The sequence below is a fragment of the Larus michahellis genome, chromosome 6, assembly GCF_964199755.1.
Source record: "Larus michahellis chromosome 6, bLarMic1.1, whole genome shotgun sequence".
Taxonomy (NCBI): Eukaryota; Metazoa; Chordata; class Aves; order Charadriiformes; family Laridae; genus Larus; species Larus michahellis.
The window spans coordinates 62,353,321-62,375,628 of record NC_133901.1 but is presented as its reverse complement, the minus strand read 5'-3'; the positions used below and the strand labels follow the sequence as shown (position 1 = coordinate 62,375,628).

Here is a 22,308-nt window from a genome sequence, read left to right as displayed (position 1 = left end):
TTAAACCCACCGTGCCAGGGGTGCAGGGCCTGTCTGGGGCAGAGACCTTGAGCATGAACATTAATCCGGAGGACTACAAAGGCAGCTGCAGCTAGAAAGAGCTGAGGTTATCTTCTTTAGTTAGCCCCGCAGAGCTGATGTTTAACCACAATGTTATTCTTATTTGTCTCGCTAACACGACAGTAGCTAGTGATGCCTGCAGCTCGCTGCAGTCCAACGCCTCCTCTTCCAAACAGAGGAGACTCTGTGCACTGCTGGCAACTCCTGTGATTTTATCACAACTTTTATGCTTTGGGGAAAATATCCTAAAATCTCAGCTCCTTGAAACGAGGGAATTGTAGCTTTCATTTATAAACAAAGTATGTCCCTAGCCCTCAAGGTGGTGGATGAAAGATTTGAAAACATGAAACTAGTGCAACCCAAATGCTCAAAAACTGGGAAGTGAATAAAGAGATCCTAAAGTTCGCTGGTTAATAATAATAAAAAAAAAAGCTGGGAAAAGAAATAGTTGGCAAACAACTTCTCCTTGGGAAACGGGGCAGGGCTTGGGCTGACTCCTGGCTTTTCGGTACTTGAGGTTGCCAATCCGCCTTTGAACTTTGCAGCCATTCATAAATCCTTACCTAACAACAGCAGCCACAACGCACTGCAGCCCTAGAAATGCTGACATGAGGAAAGCAGTGGGAAAAGATTATTTTAGTAACCTGTGACAACTCACCTTGAAGCATTAACCTTTAAAGACAGAAGACCTGGAGCCTCAACAACCCATATCCCCTTAGAAAGGAGCGTCTTTTTGCTCCAGGAGCTCATTTTGCACTGTAGTAAACCTCTTGTAGGTAAAGAGGAATTCAAAGGCTCCACAAGATCATAGAAAGGTGTTGAATGAGGCTGAATACGTGTCTTGGTCCCTGGCATTTCAGGAAAATGATTCTTCTTCGTTTAGTGGGTGGTCTTTGCTGAAAGCCTCCCGGACCAAATAAGAGCAGATGTGAGCTTCAAAAACCTCGTAAGCACCGCTCTGCTTTATACCATCTGCATCTTCGGGCATGTTCACACAATCGCAAGCAATCAAGATACCACAGCGGCGCTGGTTATCGTCTATCAACTGACCCGCACGAGCTCCCAGCGCACACACCTCCCCTGCTCCTCCTGAGCCCACAGCCCCTCACTGAGACCACCTGCACGGCGGTTTAAGCAAACATAAGTTATTTACTTCCACTTTGCTCGGCTGACAAGAAGTAATTCAGGAGAGTGAGTTCATGCCGTTCCTCACCATGGTGTGAACGTGCCCTGAGTGCAGAGAGATGGAGCAGCTCCCAGGGGGAACGTACCCAAACCGTACTTCTGACAGGTTTCTTTCACTTCAGGTTTTTTTTTCTCATTTCTCTGGGCTGGCAGAGCCCAGCGCTCTCTCACACTGCTGGGCACTGATGCTGCCTTAAACAGGTCCTTAACTTACCTTAAGGCTGAAGTAGCCCTCAATTTAACCAGTCTCGCTGCTGGTTTTGGGATCAGACCCCACGGAGTAGGTTTGGGAAAAGACAGGCTGATGGCTGAACAGCAGCAGCTCATGGATCAGCATCTGCCTTTGCAGGAAGAGAAAAGCAGAGGAGCGGGTAACACAAAGCCTACACACATGCAGCCACAGGGACGTCAGCTTGCTGGTGGGAAATACCCACGAACACAACCCTTCCCATTTATTTCAGACCTCTTGGGTCCGTTTCATGCACAGTCTGGCAGCAGTCACACCAGGCGCTGCCCGGTCTCCGTGTGCCCCTGCAGCAGCTGGGCTTCCTTCAAGGGGAACGTCCAGTGGCAAATCCCTGCCCTGCCTCACTGAAATACCCCTCGGCCCCCACCCTCACCCCTAGCCAGGCTCATTTGTGAGAGAAAAGGAAGGAGAAGGCTTGTAGGATCATTTACAGCATCCTGGCTGCCTTGCTGATCTGTTGGCAGGCTAATATCTAGTATATTCTGCCTGAGTTCATCTTTCCCAATTGCGATCAGATGGAAGTAGGCGCTGGAACAGCCCGGCCAGAGCAGCGCTGATCCCCATTAGCATCAGGACAGACCTGGGCTGCTCTTCCAGTTGGTCTCAGTGTAGTTCCTTTTTATGCAGCTGCTATGAGTGGGCCTGTTTAAGGTGTACCTTGTTTCCAGAGATAAGGACACCTCGGGGAACGCCAATGCCAGTCCCTGCAGATGTCTCAGCGCAGCCAGTGGAGCAGCAAGCTCCCCACCACCGCGCATACCTACAGATGGAGCCTTACGGGAAGTAACAGTGATCAGGGTAAACAAGGAGGGTAGAAACTCAACTCGGGCACACACCAAAACAACATCACTTGTGACTGTAATGTTGGCGGAGTACATCCAGTTGCCAGCTGCTTAATGCTAAGGTCCATGCAAGGCGGCACAAGCCTTGCTCCTGCACACACGCACACTGCCCTCCAACGTGCCCACGTCGTGGGAGCTGGGATCTCCACAAAGCCCCAGTAGCACTGCCGTGAAACTGGTTTTAACACCTCAGCAGGGAATACAAACAGGCAAATCTTTCCAGGTTCTAGGGAACACAGGTGTGCAGAACACAGCGCGGCTACACCCCCTGAGCTCAAGGTGAAAGTTTGCTGCCAAGAACACGTTGCTATCTGCCAAAGATAAACCAGCTGCAATGCAAACACGGCCCAGCCGGAGAAGAAACCCACAAACAAAACAGGCTTCCTGTGTCCTCTAAAGACACCAAGACGGTGTTTAGGGAAGGTGAAACTCATATGCATGTCCTCAAACAAAGCTCAGGAATCAGTGGAGTACAGCTTATAAGCAGGAACCTTTGTTTCTAAGGCACCGGGAAGAAATCAGGCTGGAAAAGCTGCCTCCCGACCCAGGGCTGTGCTGCTGATACTCACCGCCTTACCTTGAGGAATATTGGCCAAGACTCTGCCTGGCAATTATTTAAACATTTAGGAGGCTGGATTCAGCCTGCCCTACGCAGCTTTCTAGTTCACAGAAAGCTTTTGGACATGCCCACTCATTCAGATCTGACCCAGTTAATTAAAAATTGACGTATGCTCCTATTTCAGTTTAAATGAAGCTACTTCAGGTAGCTGAACGCTGCTCCCTTTAAGCAGAATAAGCCTGCTGTCACCTGACAGGAGAGAGCTCACTGGCTTTAATCACCTCGGGTATCTGGTTAGGGATCTCACCCTGCAGTAGGCTGATGCAATTGTGTGCAGATGAGCCCTAAGAAAATCCTTGTCACAGTGTGGAAGATGGATCCTGGTGGCCCTACCGCTCCCCTGCCCACTCCCAAGCCCCCGGGACACCCAGCAGAGCCCTCCTGAGCCTCACCTTGGCAGTAAAAGGAAGGAAGAGATGGAAAATGCCTCCTTTTCTTTCACTTCAGCATCTGGGGAGTCGTGTTTCCATGGTGCTGTGAATATATTAGGTTAGTACAAGACAGCGTGTTTCATAAAGATTGGGGACAGATTGCCAGCACCGTGGCTCTGCTGAAGGCAAGCAAAGGGGAGGTGTGACATGCCAGGGGAGGTGGAGGGGATTCCAGGCCACCATGTCAGCACGGCCAGCTCAGGCCCTGCGACGAGAGGGCTGATCCTTACGGCCGTTTCTTCCGTGCAAGGGAAAAGGAGATTTTTTTGTTTCATCGCTGCATTGCCCAGTTCCACTAAGATGTTTTAGGGAGAATTCCTGGTCCTTGTCCAGTCCCCCTTATCTCCACAACAGGGGGGAACTTTCCCTCCCCGAATACGTACCGCCATCTCCCTTGGCTTCACGTTGTGGCATTGCATCAGGCGAGCCAAGCACATGAGGAGTGCTCAACATATTGACACAGATAAGCGGAGATTGGTGGAGTCGGATGTAGAAAAACAAAGCAAAGGCCAACCTGTTCTCTCGGGCTGCCCTTGCTGCCACCTGCACAAACACAGCCGAGTCCCAGGCTGCATCAGCGCCAAAAACCAGGCAGAGGGAGGCTGGTTGGGCAGCGTGTCTACCATCTGAGCCCCTACAGCGGCCTGATCCAGAGGAGGCAGCACCATCTCCGGCTCCCCGCACGCCCCTGCCCTCCCTCCCGGTCAGCTTCCCAGGGAGATCTCCTGTTTTCGGAGAGCTGCTCTGCTCTGCCAGTCCGGCAGGAAGGCTGGGCTACAGCCTGGCTGCCCAAGGGAGGTCGGGCACAGCTTGTGTCAAAAGGCCAAGGTGGTATTTGGGTGCAGGCTGGTGTTCACTTGTGAAGTCTTTCAAACCCGAGTTCCCCTTTCCACCAAGAAAATTAAGTGTGAGAAAACCTGGACTGGAAACTCATTATGTTTTGAACACCACAGTTGGGATTTTTTTTGGTTATGGATATACGATGCCAAGTTAACACTTACAAAATTGATTTGCCTGATTTCTAGAGTGAGACAGATTCATAGCTGCGATGAGATGGTATCAAAATCGCACGTACGAAGGTTTCAGTACATCCAGAACAGAAGAACCGAAACCATTTGTGCTTAAAATATATAACATGTGTGCCTCAGCTGCAAAACAGTTACTTAGAAGATGCTAAAGCAGTATTTGATGAACTGGGGAGTCAGGAAGCCTGAGTACCAGTCGTTTTGCCCATGACCCATTTCCCCAGCCACTCAGTGGGGCAGACAAACCCCTTTTCCCTCCCTCAGCGGGTGGTGGGAGCCACAGCTTGTGGTTTGATGGTGCCCCAGGCCCTGCCTTGCCTTGGACTGGACATTGCCTTGCCTCGGTCTTCCTCTTAGTGTTTTCCACTGAGTGAATTCATCAAAGCTGGAGGTGAAGTTTCCCCTTGGCTTTTGTCCTCACTGCATTCTTTAAATACTTCGTACAAGCACGTCTTTACGTCACCCCGGCTGAGGTTGGGTACTTCCTCCCAGGAGCTCCGGTTGCTGGTGATGGAGGTGAGCCAGGGAGAAGGATAAGGAGTGGGAAAGCTCCCTGTGGAGCTGGGAGGGCACCAGGGAGGACAGTCTGCTGAAAAGAAGAAAATCAGCAGAGGGAGAGTGCAAGGGAAGCACGGTAAATGGGCAGAGGGACTCAGGCTGAGATGAGGTTGAGAAGGTGTTTGGTTGGGGGAGATTTTATATGGGGCTTTCAGAAGGATGGGAAGACAACCTGGATGGAGACAGAGACAAAAGCCAGTGGGGACAGACAGCTTGCCCAGTTCGTTCAGAAATATAAGAGAAAAAGGGAAATGAGGACATATCTAGAGGGACAGGAATGGGTAATAACAATTAATAGTAATTACAGAGTGAACCGGTGAGATGTATTCACTTTGACTTCAGCACCAGATGACAGCAATCACTTGCAATTTGTATAGCAGGAGCTACCTGGTAAGAATCACAACTTCTAGAAATTATATTTAAAAGCAAACGTTTTTTTGCCTCCTGCTTCCTTCTTACCCCCCAAACTATCTTTTATTCATTTTGGTTTTTAATAGATCCCTTGGGAAACTAGAAGCATGTTGTTGCTGGGACAATTGCCCACCAATATATATGCTTTATAATTCTCTTTATTAAAATCTTTCTTTTTAAGAAACACAAATTGAAACACTTGGCAATCAGTTACACAGATCAGTTAATATTGGTGACAGTTCCTACATAATTAAACAAGTACTAACAAATTCCAACTGTTTACAAGCCAAAACTTAAATTAACAAGATTATATAAGCTCAATAAATAGTACATCTGGTCCAGTTCAAGTATAATTCAACAAATCACAGCCTTAATCCTTACAGAATAGAAAAACCCTGAATATAACCAGCCTAACACTAATTTAGTGTTAAACCAATATGAAACTTTCTCTAATCTTATGGGGCAAACGTTTAATTTTTTTACTTTTTGCTTCAAAGAAAGTAAGTTGCAGATTGACATTAAAGACTATTTGAGATCAATACGGATTTCACAAAGATGAAAAACACTGTCCCTATTGAAAAAGTGCAATCTTTGGTTGAGGTGTGTTGAAATGGTTTGTATATATTAAGGAAGCTCCTTTTTAAATATCAATATTTGTTTCGCTAGACCTGAGCCTGCTTTGTGCTATATATATATATATGTGTGTGTGTGTGTATATATATATATGTATTAATAAACAGCGTGGATTATAGTGGTGATGAATTATGCCAACTAAAAAATGTCAAGATTTTAAATATAATAAACCAAAAGAAACAACACATTTTTACACAAGCTGAGAAAGGTGAGCGGCTGCCTACAATGGCTTCTTCCTCAGCAGAATAGGTAGTAGAGAGAAGTTGAGGAGTTGAGTGCCCGTCAGCATTGCATGATGGCCTGTTGGAGAGGGAAGATTATCTCTGAGTTCTCAAAGTGCATCAGGCCGAAAACTGATCTTAGGGATTTGTTAGGAGCTATTTGGGACTTGAGATTGCTTTTAACTGCTTTCAAATGTTGAGTTTTAGGGCGAGAAAGGACCTTCTCAGAAGGGGCATTGCCTGTTTGGCCGTACCCAGGGTTTTGCAGGTTGCTGTTGTGTCAGGACAGAGCCCAAAGGGATGGGGTGTCCAAACCACCTCTACGAATGTCTGGGTCTGATCACGTCTGCGGGGCTGGGCACCGCACCTGCATCACTCACCTGAGTCATCTCCCTCCAGAGGAGGAAACTACGTAGGGCAGAGATGCCATCTGCAGACTCCTCCTTCCTCAGTGGCAAGCAAGGGCCTGTACCCACGACCCAGACGAGGTATCTGGAGCCAGGACAGTTCCTGGTGAGCCTCGGTCAAGACTCCAGCTTTTGGACTCCCAGATGGAGACCGAAACTTAAGCCATCGGGGACTGAAGGATACCAAGGCCCACTCTCTCAAGAAGGGATTTTGCCTGTGTAATGCAGCCGGCCAGGAAAAAAAGGAGTTTAAATATGCAAGCTGTGAATAATGGCAGTGAACGTGGTTCAGAATCAGAGGAGGGGGAAAGTAGTTTGAATCATCTCCCGTAAATCCAAAACTAAGCCCCTGGGTAAACACTCATTTTAATTATTCTTCTGCTGCCAGTCAAAATCTCAAGGTTACCTACTGCTCTCCCTGCCTGCCTGTATCCACCTGTTGTCTGTTTTCGGAAAGTCTGATTTAAAGCTCTTTGGCCTGGGAAAGTCTTTGTTGTGGATTTGTGCCGTGCCTATAATAAAGGCAGTGGACCCGTAGCTTCTACTGCAATACAAATAAAGAATAATAACAGTGATACTTTTCTCATTTGAGGTTACCTGGGGATAAAGTTGCTGGAGGCACATGGCTTTGATATACAGTCAGCTATGTCTCACATCCAATTAAGCCTAACCACATGGTCTAACAAGCTCCCATTAGGCCGGTGAGAGCCCCAGTTTGATAGCAGGGTTAGCTTCAAAGATTTGATGCTTGCATTTGCAGTGATTTCCTTCCCTTGTGCTCAGATTGTGCTGAAGGGCATGAAGGGAACTTCATATTCAGATGATACATGACCAGCTTGAGAGCTGTGCTTTAGGAGACAATTGCACAATCTTTATTGCCGTTCTCGTAATCTTACAGCTTGCAATACAAGCTCTCGCCCTAACAGCCCTGTGCTCAAATTTCACTGCAATGTGAAAAACTAAGAGTCAAAGAAAAACCCAACCCTTGCAGCAAAAATACCTGGTTTGCAATATTATTATTTTTTTCCATAGGGAAAAACGAAAAAAAAAAGCTGTTTTAAATGACAGATGGACCCAAGTCTTAACGTACTTCAAGTCTGGACAAAGGAGGATTTAGGCTGTAATGTTTTTCATTTCCCCTTGTCTTTTGGATAAGCCACGTCTGAATCTGGGATGCAAAGAATCCCTCAACTTACGAGAAGAAGGAATTCCAAATATGAAATCCGAACCCACCTCTGGTAAAAATGAGTGGAAAGCACAGGCCATGAAATGGAACGGGGCTTCAGGCAACAGCACCAGGCACCTCTGAGACACGCTGCCTGGCTACAGGGTACCTCAGAGAACAAGCATCGCTGCTGGCACAAGACATAATGGAACGAATACTTTGGTGGAAGCAGTTTTGGCAATTTAGCCACTTTGCAATATTTTGCGACATCCATGTCATTCTTAGGGATGGCTAGAACCTTCTGGGAAACTACTTCCCCTGCACAACATCTAAACAGGACATCCAGCACCTGCAATTTTTACGTAACGCACTGAGATGAATATTAGTCAGGCAAAGAATGGAAATACATCTGCAAATCCCCATCTGTCTAGATTGCGTGGAGCATTTTATAAAAGCATAACTCCAGGATCAATTCTGGCAATGGTTCGAGTACAAATTCACTTTACTACACAAAGCCCTATTGAAATGAACCAGAAACTTGTGCAGTGCATTTCAAAGGGACTTTGCAAAATACTAAGCAACAACTGTGCAGAAACAATAGTTCATAATAATGCCAGAGCTGCTGGTGCATCCTGTGTTCTCAGTGCAGCACTCTGTGAGCCATCAGTTGTTGTATTCACCTTAAAAAATTCAGGGAAATAAAATACAAAAACAATATTAAAAGTCTGGCATCTTTCCATGAAAACCAGGAAAATTCAATGTTGCCAAGCTGAGGAAAAGCAAGCTTGAAAGAAAACAAAAAGACCCCAAAAGCAAGGATCTTGAGTAAAATGTCTAAAAGAGACATGGTCCGAACATGTGGCACTTTAAAAAGCCTCTCGTGAGAGTTCAAGTCTGTAAGACTCAAAGTTGGCACCCTTTAGAATTATAGAAAAGAAGAGTTTCGAGCACAACGGTACCTGGAGAACATCCTGGCCACACCATGGAAAATGCTGAACACCAGAGCAGGGTGGCTGTCAGCACGTGCATTCGAATTGCTCTTGCTGTGCTGGGTTCAGGCTCTGAGGTCCCTGGGACAGACTGTGGCTCCCTCTGCATTCGTACAACACAGTCAGTGCTTAACAACACAAACATTTTATCATTTCACCAAGCTCTAAGACACATGGAGGTGGATGCTGATGGGGTTTATATTATGCCATCTACTGACTAGCTTTAGCACAATGGCTTTAGATGTCCTAAACAAATCCTACTTCTAACTGGGGCAATGAGTGAAATGGCTGAAGATATTTTAAGCAACATTAAAGCCTATTTATAGTCACATCTCCTTTCCTCCCAGCGTCCACTGGAGGATGCTGAGTGCTTCTAAATACTCCGCCTGACCTGATGTGTTACATCAGAATAAAAACTTTAAGAATCCCTGAGAATTCTGATTTAATCTAGGAAACCACTCCCAGCACGCAGAGTGTGAGAAAGAATTGCTCCACTTCTTACAGATATGCCAGCATTGCTTCACCGTGGGAAACAGTTTCAGGCATTTTGGTTTTTAATGGCACTCTGGGCATAGATGCATGGAACATGCTCTTTATTTCCCCTCCTCTATACAGTGCAAATTGACAGTTATATCATAGAAATAAAAAAAAAAAAAAGAAGTAACAGCGTTCACTCATTATAGCTCTTCCAGTTCATCTGCATCATAACGTTTTCTTCGCAAAGTGAGGAACAATGCCAGTGTCATCCTGAGGCAGATGGCTGCCGCCTTCCTTCATTTTCAGGCTCTCTTCTGCAAGCTGGGATAGATACTTCTGCAATCACATCAAAAACAAAGCACCGTTAACCAAAACTGAAAATATTCAACGTGGGATGCTTTATGCCTTTTCAGAGCTCTCACACTCTCCCAGCGTCTCAGAAGGGAAGAAAACACATAGAAGCCCCATTTTGGTGGAAATTCAAGCCAGGAAATATAGCTGTGCCAGGCAAACTACCTTAATACATGGAGAGCGTCAGAAGTTCAGTGATTTACTCTGTGCCACAAGGGGAACTGGTAACAGAACCAGGAGGACCATGACTCCCCATCAGTCTGTGTAACCAGACCTCACTTTTTCTCCTTGCAGACTCTCTACTCCCAGATGCTACAGAGCAGGAACTAACTCCATTGAGTCAACTGAATTATGCTAGCATAAGACTGCTGTGTCAGAGAATAAATGCTGTTTCTAAGTAACAATTTAAAGCATATATATTACCTTTTCAGCACGTCCAGTTCAGAGACGTACCTTTCGCACAAGAAAATTTGTTTTAAGGGAATAATCAAACTCAGTAATAATTAACACAATTTAGCAGTCTGGCTAGAGTACTTACACTTATTGTGTTTCTCTAAGATAAAGCCTTTCAGTGCTTTAGAGTACTCAGTGTGATTTAAAAATACAGACATGGCCAGTGAGGCTTTCAGCCTTTTGGCAGTGCTCTGGGTTGGCAGAGCTGCACACAAAATGGACAATGAACCGGTGTGGGTCTGAAAATGGTGCTCAAAGTGTTTATTCGAGGTCAACAGACCTAGAAATGGAGGTGCTCAAAGTGTTTATTTGAGGTCAACAGACCCAGAAATGGATGGAAAGAAGCTTCTTCAGCAGCAGCTAGTGTAGAGAGACACATGGGAAATTCTCACGTATTAATGCAGAGATGTTCTTGTTAATGACTTATACATATACCACATGCAAGAATAACTGACCTGCACATTATCAGGATCATAAAACTCTATTTTCTAGCTGATTATTCATGCTGATTTGTTTTGAAAAGACCATCTCACAGCGCTGCAAATTTTACCTACTTGCAGGATTCCCCGAGAGTACAATTTACTCTTTGGTATCCATGGGGAAGAGGTGAAATAAGAAATGGGTGCAAAACAACTAAGGGCTGTGTTAGGTCTGCCAGGTTGTCTCACGTAAATACAAATTTTGGATGTAGGAGATACATCTGAAGGGGACTCAGTAATGGTAATGAATGGGCATAGCTTTGACATAATGACGACTGCACCCTTGTTACTCTGAACATAAGAGATTTGGCTGTGGAAATTATACAACTCTCAGTCTTGATCCCTGGGTACAAAATTCCATGTGGCAGAAAGCCAGAGTAAATGTTGCAGTAGTAGACAGAGATAGAGGGCTCATAAAGGCTGGGAGAAGTGATCCGTACACCATGAACTGTAATAAACCACTAACGCTTGTCATTGGATCAGATAACCCATGCATTTTTGTTTTTCTATGACCAAAATAAGACTGAGGATTATCCACCATCTTTAGCTGACGTTGTCAGCTACCATGAGTACCACAAACACCAGTTTTGAAGTTCACAGACCAGGCATTCAGATTAATTTATAGCAAAATGACAGTCAAGGAAAAGATTTTTTTTCATTTAAATACAAGTTTTGATGAATACTGCATAAAGCCAGTGGAAAACAGGGTAAAATGCTGCACTGAGTTGCCAAGGTAGCTTATACCAGATGAATCTGACAGCTTTTTGTGGTAGTGGTGGGAGGGATGGCCAAATGATGGATTTTTTGGACATAGAAAATGCAGTGGATCTGTAAATATAAGTGCCACCTGGGAAAATAATTTATTAAGCTGAAGAGAATGGAAAATTACAAAAAGTCTGCAAGGCTGACAAAGAAGTAGTTGAATTTTTTTCAACTGTACTTCAAGGGACACCATACTCAGATGAAGCTGACTATTTCAAGACAGAATCTTCATCATCTAAGCAAGGCTTTTGGAAGAAAATTGGTAAACAAACTGTTTAGTTTTGTGTTCAAACACAAACACTGAACATATATTTTGGATTTGGCTTCAAGGAGATCATGTGAAAAATGACAAGTAACAAATCAACTATAAAATACCCATGAGAGCATTTGGAACAATGTCATTGTCATTGGACAATGGTATTTGTCGTGTAGGCAAGATGACAGACAGTCTGCAGCAACAGAACCATAGCTTCGCATACAGTAAAAATTAGAGTCCATAGTTCTTATGCTGGTGGATACACTCATTAAATTGCATCATCATAGGAGAAGACTGACATTTCTTGCAGAGTGCATAAATAAGCATTATTGCAACTGAAAGGGTTCTAGTAATACAGAACAATTATTTAACATTTGCTGAGTTTCCACTTGAGTGGGCAAAAGCTGGATGAGACATTTACTTCCTCCATTTAGTAAGATAAGAGGTACAGCTCGACAGAACAGTCTGTTTTCCTTACCATATTTGACAGACTTAATTTTAACAGCTTTTGTGGTCTTTGTTCTTTTATCTCAAGTCAGTGTTAGATATCTACCATAGTGCTCATGGGAAATGTCTTAACAGGGAGAAAAAGAGGGTTTTTTTCACACTGACTCAGCTTTAGTTGGACCGTTTTTTCTATGACTTTACCAAATAAGAGAATTAAAAAAAAAAAAAATCCCTCTTCTTCCCATGGGACCAGGGGCAGAGGCTGGAGTTGCAATCCTTGCTTTAGCACGAGTTTCTCTGGGACAGCCTCGCATGGGATACACAGCCTGCGCTGAGTGGTGCCACCGCTGGTGAATCCCTCTGGATTTTTTTCTATGAAGCAAAAAAAGGCAGGCAAACTGGGCACCTGTTTTTCAAGCTTACGTTTGGAGGATCCATTATTAGCAAGCGTAACAGCTCTGCAGGCCCAGGCTTTGAAAGCTAGAGGCCTTTCTATGATTACAGCTATGTAACTTCAGGAAACTCAATAAGAAAATTCTCCTAGAGAAATTATTTGATTCCGAGTGCCACTAGAAAAGCCAATGCCTACTAGGCAGCTAGGGAAAGATAGCTATTACTTGAAGAGAAGCAGAGCTCCAGCATTCACTATGGGCAGAGGGAAGGAACAGAGAAAGAAGGAGCAGCTTTGCTTTGGTTTTCATGACTTTTGCTCCTCTGAGGAGTCCTCAGCACAGGGCAGTTAAAGCTCATGCTGTCAAGACTGATACTATCAACATTGTGTCTGAAAAGTGATAAAGGTGGGGTCTCTTGCTTGAACTGCAAGCACCCATGGTCTCTACATGCCAATATCAAGTGCTAATATGCTTATGATATATTCTTATGGAAACCATACAAGTCATTACATGCTTCTGTATATTCTCACAGAAATTATTCAATAGCGGTGTTCTGCACAGCACAGGGAGGTGATTTCAGCGGGTCACAGGAAATGCCTCGGAGAGCCTGTGCGTCACAAAGCACTGCGTGCTGAAACACGCTGCAGAAATTCACGCTAATGCAAAAATAAGTCTGGCAACATTATTAAAAAAGTGGCACGTTTAATGATCTTGAAATTAAGAAATAAGAAAGGCTGCTGCTGGGCTCATTCCCAGTGATAGAAACGTCTGGGACCCTCAAGAACAGAGAATTAAAGATCTGAGTTGCATGCTGTGCTAGTAATAAGGACCAAATGTAGATGAGAAGATCAAGTTCTCACCTGGCCCCATTTTATTTATGATCCAGAAGTTGATTTCAAGGATCTGGGAATGAGATATTAGCATGCTAACATTTGGAACTACTGAAATGTGTTGCTTATCTAAATTTCACTTCATCTCAATTATGTCTGCAGAATAAAAACTGATTTTTTGTTGCATCATCTATCGTACAATCCACCCCATGAGCTAGTTGTTAGCTCATTTCAAGTGTGTTTTTACCTGAAGATTTTTGTAGTGGACAGTACTTCTGCAGTGACTTGTCTTTGCTGTCTCTTCATTTGTGTAGAAGAGTCCACAGAGCTTGCAGTAAAACCCAGTTCTAGGCACCACAAATTCCACACCTATTGAGAAGTTCTGAATTACATTAAAGTGTCAGTTGAAACCCTTCCCCTCCACAATAAACTTGTTTTCAAAGAAAAAAGTTGCTGTTTAGTTAAATGACATAGATATGAAGACTGAATCCTGGATTCACTTCTCTGATTTCCCTAATTTTGCAATACTGAGCTGCAGCTTAAAATCCTGTGCATTGCAAATACACCTTCCACTTCTCTCTTAGATGTTATACATATTTAAAAATGTACCATCTTGCACATAATATTGACTGGAAAGTTCACTGTGTAACCACAAGGGCTAGAACAGCAATAGTACTTATTCATACTAAATTCATGCTTAAGTTACATAGATTGCTCTTTAGGATGTACTTCTTCCAGCTGTTTTACTCATGATCAGTGAAACCAATACTTTTCCTTATACTGAATACTTTTATGACAAAGACTTTTAAATTACTAAGTATTTTCATATACATTTCATATATAGTCCGAGGGAACTTATTTAATCGCATCAGAGACAGTAACAGCTATCTTTTGCCATTCATCTGGAATGAAATTAGCAATGATTTATAATCAAAAGGCCATTTCTTTCAACAGCTACCCCTCTGTCATATACCCTGTTCCTTCGCTCTCCTCACATCTGTTCTGAAAAATAAATATAGCAAATAGCCTTAAAGTGACATCTTGTTGTAAGCTCTAGGTATTGCAGTGGGCGGCATCGCAGGCCGAGAGCGGCCTCGGCGTCTGAACGTACCCAGGGGAATGCTGAGTTCGGTGAAGACGTCCTCTTGTTCCCAGCCTGGTGGAGAGTGCCTTCTTTTAGACTCTACCTCCGGGTATTCCAGGGATCTCATTTCCAGGTACCTAGAATTTGCTTAACAAATGAATAAATGTATTGAATGAAAACAGTTTACTACTTTAAAGAGACATTTGTAAACTTCTTGGGAACACTTTCTGGGTGGATCTATAAATGAAGTAAAATCTGGAAAAAATGCTTTTCCATTCAAATCAGAGGCCTACTCAGTGCAACTCCAACAGCTCTGCTACAGTGTGCAGTCACCTTTATTTCTCCCAGTAGACCATTTTTCTATTTCTAATTTCACATTCATTATGGTTTTTATTTTCATATTTTAATCTCTAAATAGATCTATGACATTATACATGCCTGTGGCACAAGCACAGTCCCACTGCAGCCCCATAACCACGTATGGTATTGCCTGACCAGTGATGGAGCTGGGCTAACAGAGAGGCTGCTGCGAGAGACGGGGCCAGCAGGACCTGCTGAGAGCAAATCCCCAAAGTGCCTAAGGAGCTGAGTGGGCAGAGCGAACCTTCCTCTGGTAGGACCCCTGCAGCATCGTTGTCATCTTCTCCCTGGAGCCACTCTTCTCCCATCCTCAGCTCTCCAAGGGATAGTTTCTGCTTTATGGCTCTTGGCCACTTGCACATTTTGGTTCTTGGCCAGTAGGGATAGGATGGTTGGTCCCTGCTGACTGATATTAGTGGACATGGGCAGGAGATTCAAGGTGTGTAAAACAGTGGTTGATTTGCTGAGGCAGATAAAGCCAGCCAAAAGAACAGGTGCTCCCCCTTCCCAACACGTGAATTGCTTTTATTTAAAAAAAGAGAAATTTATTATCACAGAGCAGCAGAACTACAGATAAACTGGTCTGATTCCCATTCTTCGGTTCTTCAGTTCTTACATCAAAGAACTAGTTCCCTTACCCTGACAAAATTTCTATTGCATTGCAAATTTCACCTAGATAAGGGATATATTTTCTCATAAAACAAATATATTTTTGCTCAAACAAAACCCTTCCTGCCTTTCAAGTCTGTAGTTCAAAGATCTGCAATTTCTGGCTATGAGAATGAATTTTTCTTCATTGTTTTAAATACGTCTATTATGTGATTTAAAAGAAAATAATATAAAATCCTGACTGGTTGGCTTTCAAGTTAACTTTAAGCCTATCCCAGGTTTCCAAATCTGCAGCAGAGATCCTGGAGAACCTGCAAGCTTCAGTTAGCTCTTCTTAAGACACCCAGGGCCTTTGTGGCAACTTAAGTCCCATTTAAATTGATTTCTGGGCTTCTGAGCTGGCAGCTGCATTTGCAGAGAGCCTAGAGCCTTGCACTGCAGATCTCAGATATCAAGTCCACCGCAGAAACCTGGGAAGCACAAGGTTCCCTGGAGCTTCCAGGCTCCCTGCTGGCAAGTTGGAAACTGAGATGCTGAAAACACCAAAGTAATTATGCTCTTGGGATACCCAAGTTTTTGTCATCTGGCTGCCCATGAAGTGGGCAGCCCAGGGGAGCCAACCTTGCCATCCCCAGGCCCAGGGCTTTTGCATGGCAGTGTCATCTCCGAATATGCAAAGCCTGGCAAGGCATCTCTTCAGGCCAAACAGGTAAGTATTGAAAACTGAGCAAGTTTCAAATCTGTCCTGGAGGAAGAAGGTAGTTCAAAATCAGACATTCACATTAAATGTTCCAGCATTTTCTGGTTGGAAATTGCACCCTCCAAAATCTTCCAGCAACTTCTGTTTACAAACCCTTCTCCATCACAGAAGCTCCAGTAACAACAAAAAAGAGCATTCCTGGCCAACATGTTCTATATTGTTTTCCACTTCCCCTCATTATACACAGCCCATTCGCTCAAGTTTCATTTGAAAGTGTGACAAGGAACGGAACTTGCTTTCAGACGGTCAAGATCTTTTTTCTCCTGACACCTAAAATATTAATAGGCAGCTATGATTACGTTTATTAGCATTATCTCACAGGATGTCCCAGCCGTTATATTAAAGGCAGCATGCAGTAGATAACAGGACATGATAAGGTAAGCCCTGACAAAAGGCACATATTTGTATGAACAGGGACTGAGAAGTAACAATCTAGGGATGACTTCCATGTTACTAATGCTTCAGTACACTGTGTAAGAATATCCACCTTGTCCAAGAGCCAGCCAGACACTACAGACACTCTTCTGCTGACCTTCAGAAACTGTCACTCATTTCATTGACAATTCAAAATAAATTTAGCAGGGCACTGAAAGAGTTCAGCTAAACTCATGTGAACCTTGACATGACAATTATAGCAGCTTATGCCTTTCAGAAAGCTTGCAAGTTGCTTATCATATTTCCTTTACACTATTCAGCTAAGAGCCTCTAATGGTTTAGCTTGGCGAAAGGCACTGGGGTTCTTTTACTGAACTGCTCCAAGGACAAGTCTTGATACTATTAGCAACATTTATTCCTGTTAGCAATAAATTTCAGTCTACTGTCAGAGAAAACATGCAAGGCTCCCTGCGGGCTGAAAAGAAAAAAACCCAGTAGTTACCCTTGGCCTCTGGACACTCTTGGCTTCCGTGTCTTGTTTCTTCACTAGCGTTTTTAACAAGCATTTCCATAACTTCTCTGCTCTCAGCTCCTTGTGATCCCATCTGTTTGTAATCATCTATAAATGTGTCAGGGAGCTGGAGAGTCTCTTCTTTCAGATGAACAGAAGGTATATGGTGATCTTCGGGCTCTAAACGAGTGTCAGAGCTCTTATCAATTTTTCCTTCCTTCTGCTGGGAATCAGACTCCTTAGCAGATTGGTCTTCTCGCAATTCCTCTGGCTTCTGCTCAGGGTCCAGATTTAGGCTTGATGCTTCAGTTACAGCATCATCGTTATCATCATCCTCCTCGTCATCCTGACAGCCGCTAGAAGCTACACTGCCCTTTGCTGATCTAAAGTTTGTTTCTAAAGCTTTATGGGCAAATTTGTCTTCACTCCTGGTTAAGTGGCTGTGATCGTTTTTCAGTTCTAGCATGGCTGACATACAGGGACACATTTCTGAAGTAGTTTTATTTTTTTGATCAACTGGTACTATTTCTTCAAGCTCAGTTATATCCGGCTCCATAATTAAATCGTCTTCTCCCACTTCATCTACCGTCACTAATTCCTCCATGTTAGCAGGATACCAGGTCTCACCTTCTATCTCACTTCCACTCTCCCAGTCTCGGTCCTGTTGCAAAGATGTAAAACATTTGAGAAATCAGTGATTTATAGATCATCACTTTTTAAAAATGGTCTTTGAACATCAGTAACCAGGAATAACTTTGATCTGGCCATGCCTAACCCCTCTTGTATTTTAATTTCAAAGAACGATAAGCCTTGGTGTTGTGATTTTAAAACTTATGCACAGGGATAAGCAATCTCTTTTTAATTGTCACATAAACCTCACTTTGTGGAGATCCTGTAACTGCCTTGGGGATTACAGTCTCTCCAGTCTCCTGCTTCTTGCTTTTCTGCAATAAGTAGAACAAGGCACAACCTGTTATACTTTATTGTGCAGCTGACGCTACTATGTGATCCCCAAGGAAACTAACATCTCCCCTTCCTCTACCTCCATCCCAGGGTGGCAAGAAATAGGCAGCACAATGAGAACACACTGAACCCCAGTCTAGTGGCTTTCACTTTACTGGACTAGGTCCTTTAAATTCCTACGGTGACTGAGAAAACATGGCTACCTTCCGTAGTCATTTCCTTCCACCAGCAAGAGCCCTCTGCCAGGGACTGTGTTGGTAGAAATTGGCCTAGACCTTAAGAAAAATCAGTTTTACAGTTATACTCCAAGGTACATAATCTGAAATACCTCATACATGCAGCTAGGACCTACAGGATTCAGACGCTAATACTGGCTTTCAGAAGTATTAGAATTATAAGGTATATGTTACTTTTAAGGCACACTTGCAGCTTAGATTTCAACTCCCAGACTCATCGTGTACACATAATCTATTAATAATCTGTATTCTCCTCCTATTTGGCTATTCTCATACTTCCCCTCCTAGAATCCTAAAACAGCATGAAAACGCCGGGAGTTGACACTGTTCTTGCCAGGAGATCAGTTTTCTACAGCAACAGATATCAACAGCTTCCATATCTGACCATCAACCCATGACCCTACAGATATGAAGCTGGAGGAATTCCAAGGACATTGCTGTCCGCAACTGCGACGCCACAGTAGGGGTGCTGTAAAGACATTATTTAATTAAAACCAGAAACAATCAGAAGAGGCTACTATCTCTAGTCCATCTAAGGCCTATGTTCTGAAAAGTTTTCATCATTAGTCCCCTCCTTCTCCACTAACTGACCGCACCTATTTTTGGGCATGGCGCACAAAGTTACTTGAGCATACGTTACTCACAGTTGCCAGTGCCAAGGGCTATGCATGTGAAGCAATGTACATGGGCAAAGAGCAACTAAAAAAAGAGGTCTGAAGAATTCAGGAAAAGCTATCCCTTATTGCAGAGGTCAAGATACGGCAAGTTAATTTAGACAACCCCCTTCTACAACCCTTTGCATGTCTTTCTATGGGTGTTTAATATTTCAGTTGGGAGAATGTGCTACCAAACCTGCATTTTCACTCATTTTGTCGTGGAAGCTGCACCAACAACGTGTCACCAACCTTCTCTTTTCTTGTGTTTTCCAGAATCTCTCCAGATTCTTTTCCTTGTTTATTAGCTGAAGGTGAGCTCTTCTCTGGAACTTGCTCCTCTTTTCCAAGCTAAAATAAATACAACATATACACGTATGGCAACACACAGTGGTGCTCTATTATGTTTCTATTCTGGGTTGAGGGAAACAAAGTCACCACAAGGTCACATTCTTTATTTCTACAGTTTGTGCAAGTCAACTGAGCTGTGGGAAAAGACCCAAGAATTGGATTCCACTAGCAAAGCTGCACAAATAAGAATTAAGAAAAAGAAATGGAAACAAAATTAGAGAGATGTAATTCACATCATAGAACTGGCTAGAAGGCAGGTGGGGGAGAATGTGAATTCGTAAAAATTTCCAGCCTCCACTCCTCTGTTCTCTACCCACATCTGTTATGTTGGCTCAGACATGGTAAGGAGAGCAGCATTGTTAAAACTCTGGAAAAGACCTCAACTGTTTTGTTTATTGATGTGGGCTCAGTTGAGAATGCAACTGCTTGCACAGTTCGTACTTTGGAACAACAAAACCACAGTACTACCTGGCACTTGGTAAAAGAGGGGTGAAGCGAAAGTGTGAGTTCAAGACATTCAAACCTATTTCTTCCTTTTAAGATAAATTATTAGCAGTAGTCCCTGGAGTGGTGTGCCTTTAACAAAGTAACTTTAAAGTAACTTGAAAAACATGCAGAGGAGTGTGCAACACTGGTGATTTAGGATGCTGTCTGACATTTCGCTCTGACATCTCCTCCCAAGGAACCATCCATCACAGTGAAATACCAGCCAAAGGAGAAAGATGACAAAAGGTGGTACAGACACACATATCTATGCCATGAGGTAGTGCCGCTGCCTGTTACAGGGACTAGCTGAGTTACAGGATCTAGAGATTTCCACCAACCTTGCCCCGGCATGAGAATGAACACAAGGTCAACTAAAAACAACCAAAGATGGCCCCAGCAGCACAAAGTCACAAGCTAGAGATGGACCCCTGGTCAGCAAAGCAGCTCTGCAGCCTCCTGTGCCAGCATCCCTGGGGGTGGATGGCGGCAGTGGATCACCAGGGGGGACTGGGGGAGGCACCATGGCCAAAAGCCAGTAACAAGATCCCTGTAGGATGGGGATACGAGCATGGGCTGTACTGGGACTGAGTGAATGAGGCAGATTGATCGGTTCCCCCTCCACTTTTTCCAGTGGAGAATCAAACCCACAAACGCTGCCACTTTACCAACTGGGACTATTTCTCCAGAGACCCCATAATTTTACAGGTGAGCCGATACAGCAGTTCTGCCATGGGAAGAGATTCCTCACAGCACTTTGAAGGGAGCGGTGTGAAATTATCCCTGACACAGCTGAGGGTAGGGACATATGATTAATAGAAACTAACTGCTCTGTTGAGTTGACCAAAAATAAAATGTTCCTCATTAAAAGTTCACTCCCCACTTCAGCAGTATAGCAACCAATTCCCTGCATTGTCCTACAAATACTACACATCCATGTAAAATACCACTTAATTCCCAGATAACTTAATCCACATCACAGGAAGTGGAAGGAGGTGATGGATGCAGAGAGAGCAGCTATGGAGTATTCTGCCCAGATTTAGAACAGAGGGCAGTAGGGCAATTGCCTCTGCACAGTCTGCAAACAGCAGACTGTCACTTGGTTTTCTTGGGAGTTGTCTGTCCCCTTTTCCTCACTGGTTACCCAGAGGTTCTGTGCTTGACGTAGAAAGACAACATCCATGTACTCAACACCGTAACAGTGTAATAGATCTGCACGATCTGGGCAAAGATGCAGACAAGATGACCTCCCAAGATCTCTTCCAGGACTATATTCCGCGATTTTAACATGGCAAAACTTTGCATGTTACCAGCACCACACCCACAACAACTGATCTAAAATATTTAAGAAAATATATTACTTCAGCATTTACCTTCTTCTTATATACAGTTTGAGATCTCTATTTACCTCATTCTCGGGAGCTTTGGTTTCCTTCACATCACTGCCTTCAGCAGCTGCATCTTCCTCTTGGTCTTTTTCAGCTTTCTTTACCTTATTCTTATCACTTTGTTTTTGTCTGGAGCCCTCAGATGCTTTGCCGTGCTTCTGTTCAGCTGCCTCCTCCCTGGCAGTGTCCTCGCTGTAAGAATGCCTGCGTTCCCTTGACTTTGCCTCTTCCTTTCTCTTAGATCTCCCAGGTAAATCCTGCAGCTGCCTCTGAAACTTGTCAGATTTTGACTTAGAGGTTTTTCGGTAATAGTCATCTTCCCTGCTCTTGTAGCCAGATAAAGGATGAAGGGAGCCAGGGGAACCACTCCTTAAATATTTTTCTCTGTGCCCTCTGCCTCCTTCAATCCGTTCATCCAAATCAAACTTGTCCAGCTGTCGGGAATAATGTTTCCTCTCGTGTACCCATGTGTCAGTCCTGTCCCTCTTCTCATCCCCATTCTCTCGCCATTCTCTGCTGTCTCTTTCCTCTTCCCGTCGAGAATATGGGGATTGATCCCATGACTCTCTCCCATTTCCCCAGTCGGTCCTGCTGGTTCCCATCGGGCTGTGGGGTGAACTGCAGGAAGTAAAGCTGGGAGTGTGGGATCGGGGCGACAGGGAGCGGCTTATGGGGCTGCGAGAGCGAGGCCTCTCCGTGCCATACCTGCTGCAGAGGGAAAAGGCAGCTGTAACTGGCTGACCCACTGTGGTCTACCAAATTCTTGTGCACTGGAAACACACGGGGACTGCCCTGGGGACTGCGAACCTGAGACCCCAGGCCTTTCACAGACATGCAACGCACAGCTGCAAACACAGTGAACAGGAGAAAAGGCAGTGTCATATCCATAGAGCTTAACTAAATCCCCACAGATCTGTCAAGAATACAGTCATTCATTCTTAAAAGCATCTCATAGGCCTTCAGCATTAAAAGCTTGTAATACGTTAATACCTCTACAATGACTCTAATGTCTGTACCCTTAATACTCACTTATCTAGGGTATTGCTGAGACAAAAGTGACAAAGGTCACCTGTTTATAAAAGATGTTTTAGGACTGATTCCTCTCCATTTTTACTGGAAGGTCCAGAAGCCAGGCAGATCAGAAATATACCCAAATACATTGTAATGTGAACCATCTCCTTCCCTCTAGGTCTCACAGCGCTCCCAGCCTTTGCACTTTTCACTCAAGGGGGAGGAGAAGGGAATGGCTTCATTTGTGTGTTCTTCACATGCCAGGCATATTTTCTGAGTCATCA

The 22,308-nt window shown here is 44.1% G+C and overlaps 1 protein-coding gene across 36 annotated transcripts in view; it reads right to left on the bottom strand.

Moving 5' to 3' along the window:
* Positions 1-5,518: 5,518 nt before the first annotated feature.
* The window catches only part of RBM20 (RNA binding motif protein 20), a 109,592-nt gene continuing 92,802 nt past the window's right edge, over positions 5,519-22,308 (bottom strand). For 22 of the 36 annotated variants that reach the window (XM_074592416.1, XM_074592407.1, XM_074592442.1 and 19 more), the window contains 6 exons: positions 21,034-21,721; positions 19,044-19,142; positions 16,931-17,600; positions 14,352-14,471; positions 13,488-13,609; positions 5,519-9,606 (listed from right to left, as the gene is read on the bottom strand). In XM_074592416.1, coding sequence (XP_074448517.1) covers positions 9,496-9,606; positions 13,488-13,609; positions 14,352-14,471; positions 16,931-17,600; positions 19,044-19,142; positions 21,034-21,721 — 1,810 coding nt within the window. In that variant the 3' untranslated portion in view covers positions 5,519-9,495. The remainder of the gene's footprint in view (positions 9,607-13,487; positions 13,610-14,351; positions 14,472-16,930; positions 17,601-19,043; positions 19,143-21,033; positions 21,722-22,308) is intronic. The other 14 variants (XM_074592406.1, XM_074592408.1, XM_074592435.1 and 11 more) reach the window with 2 other exon arrangements.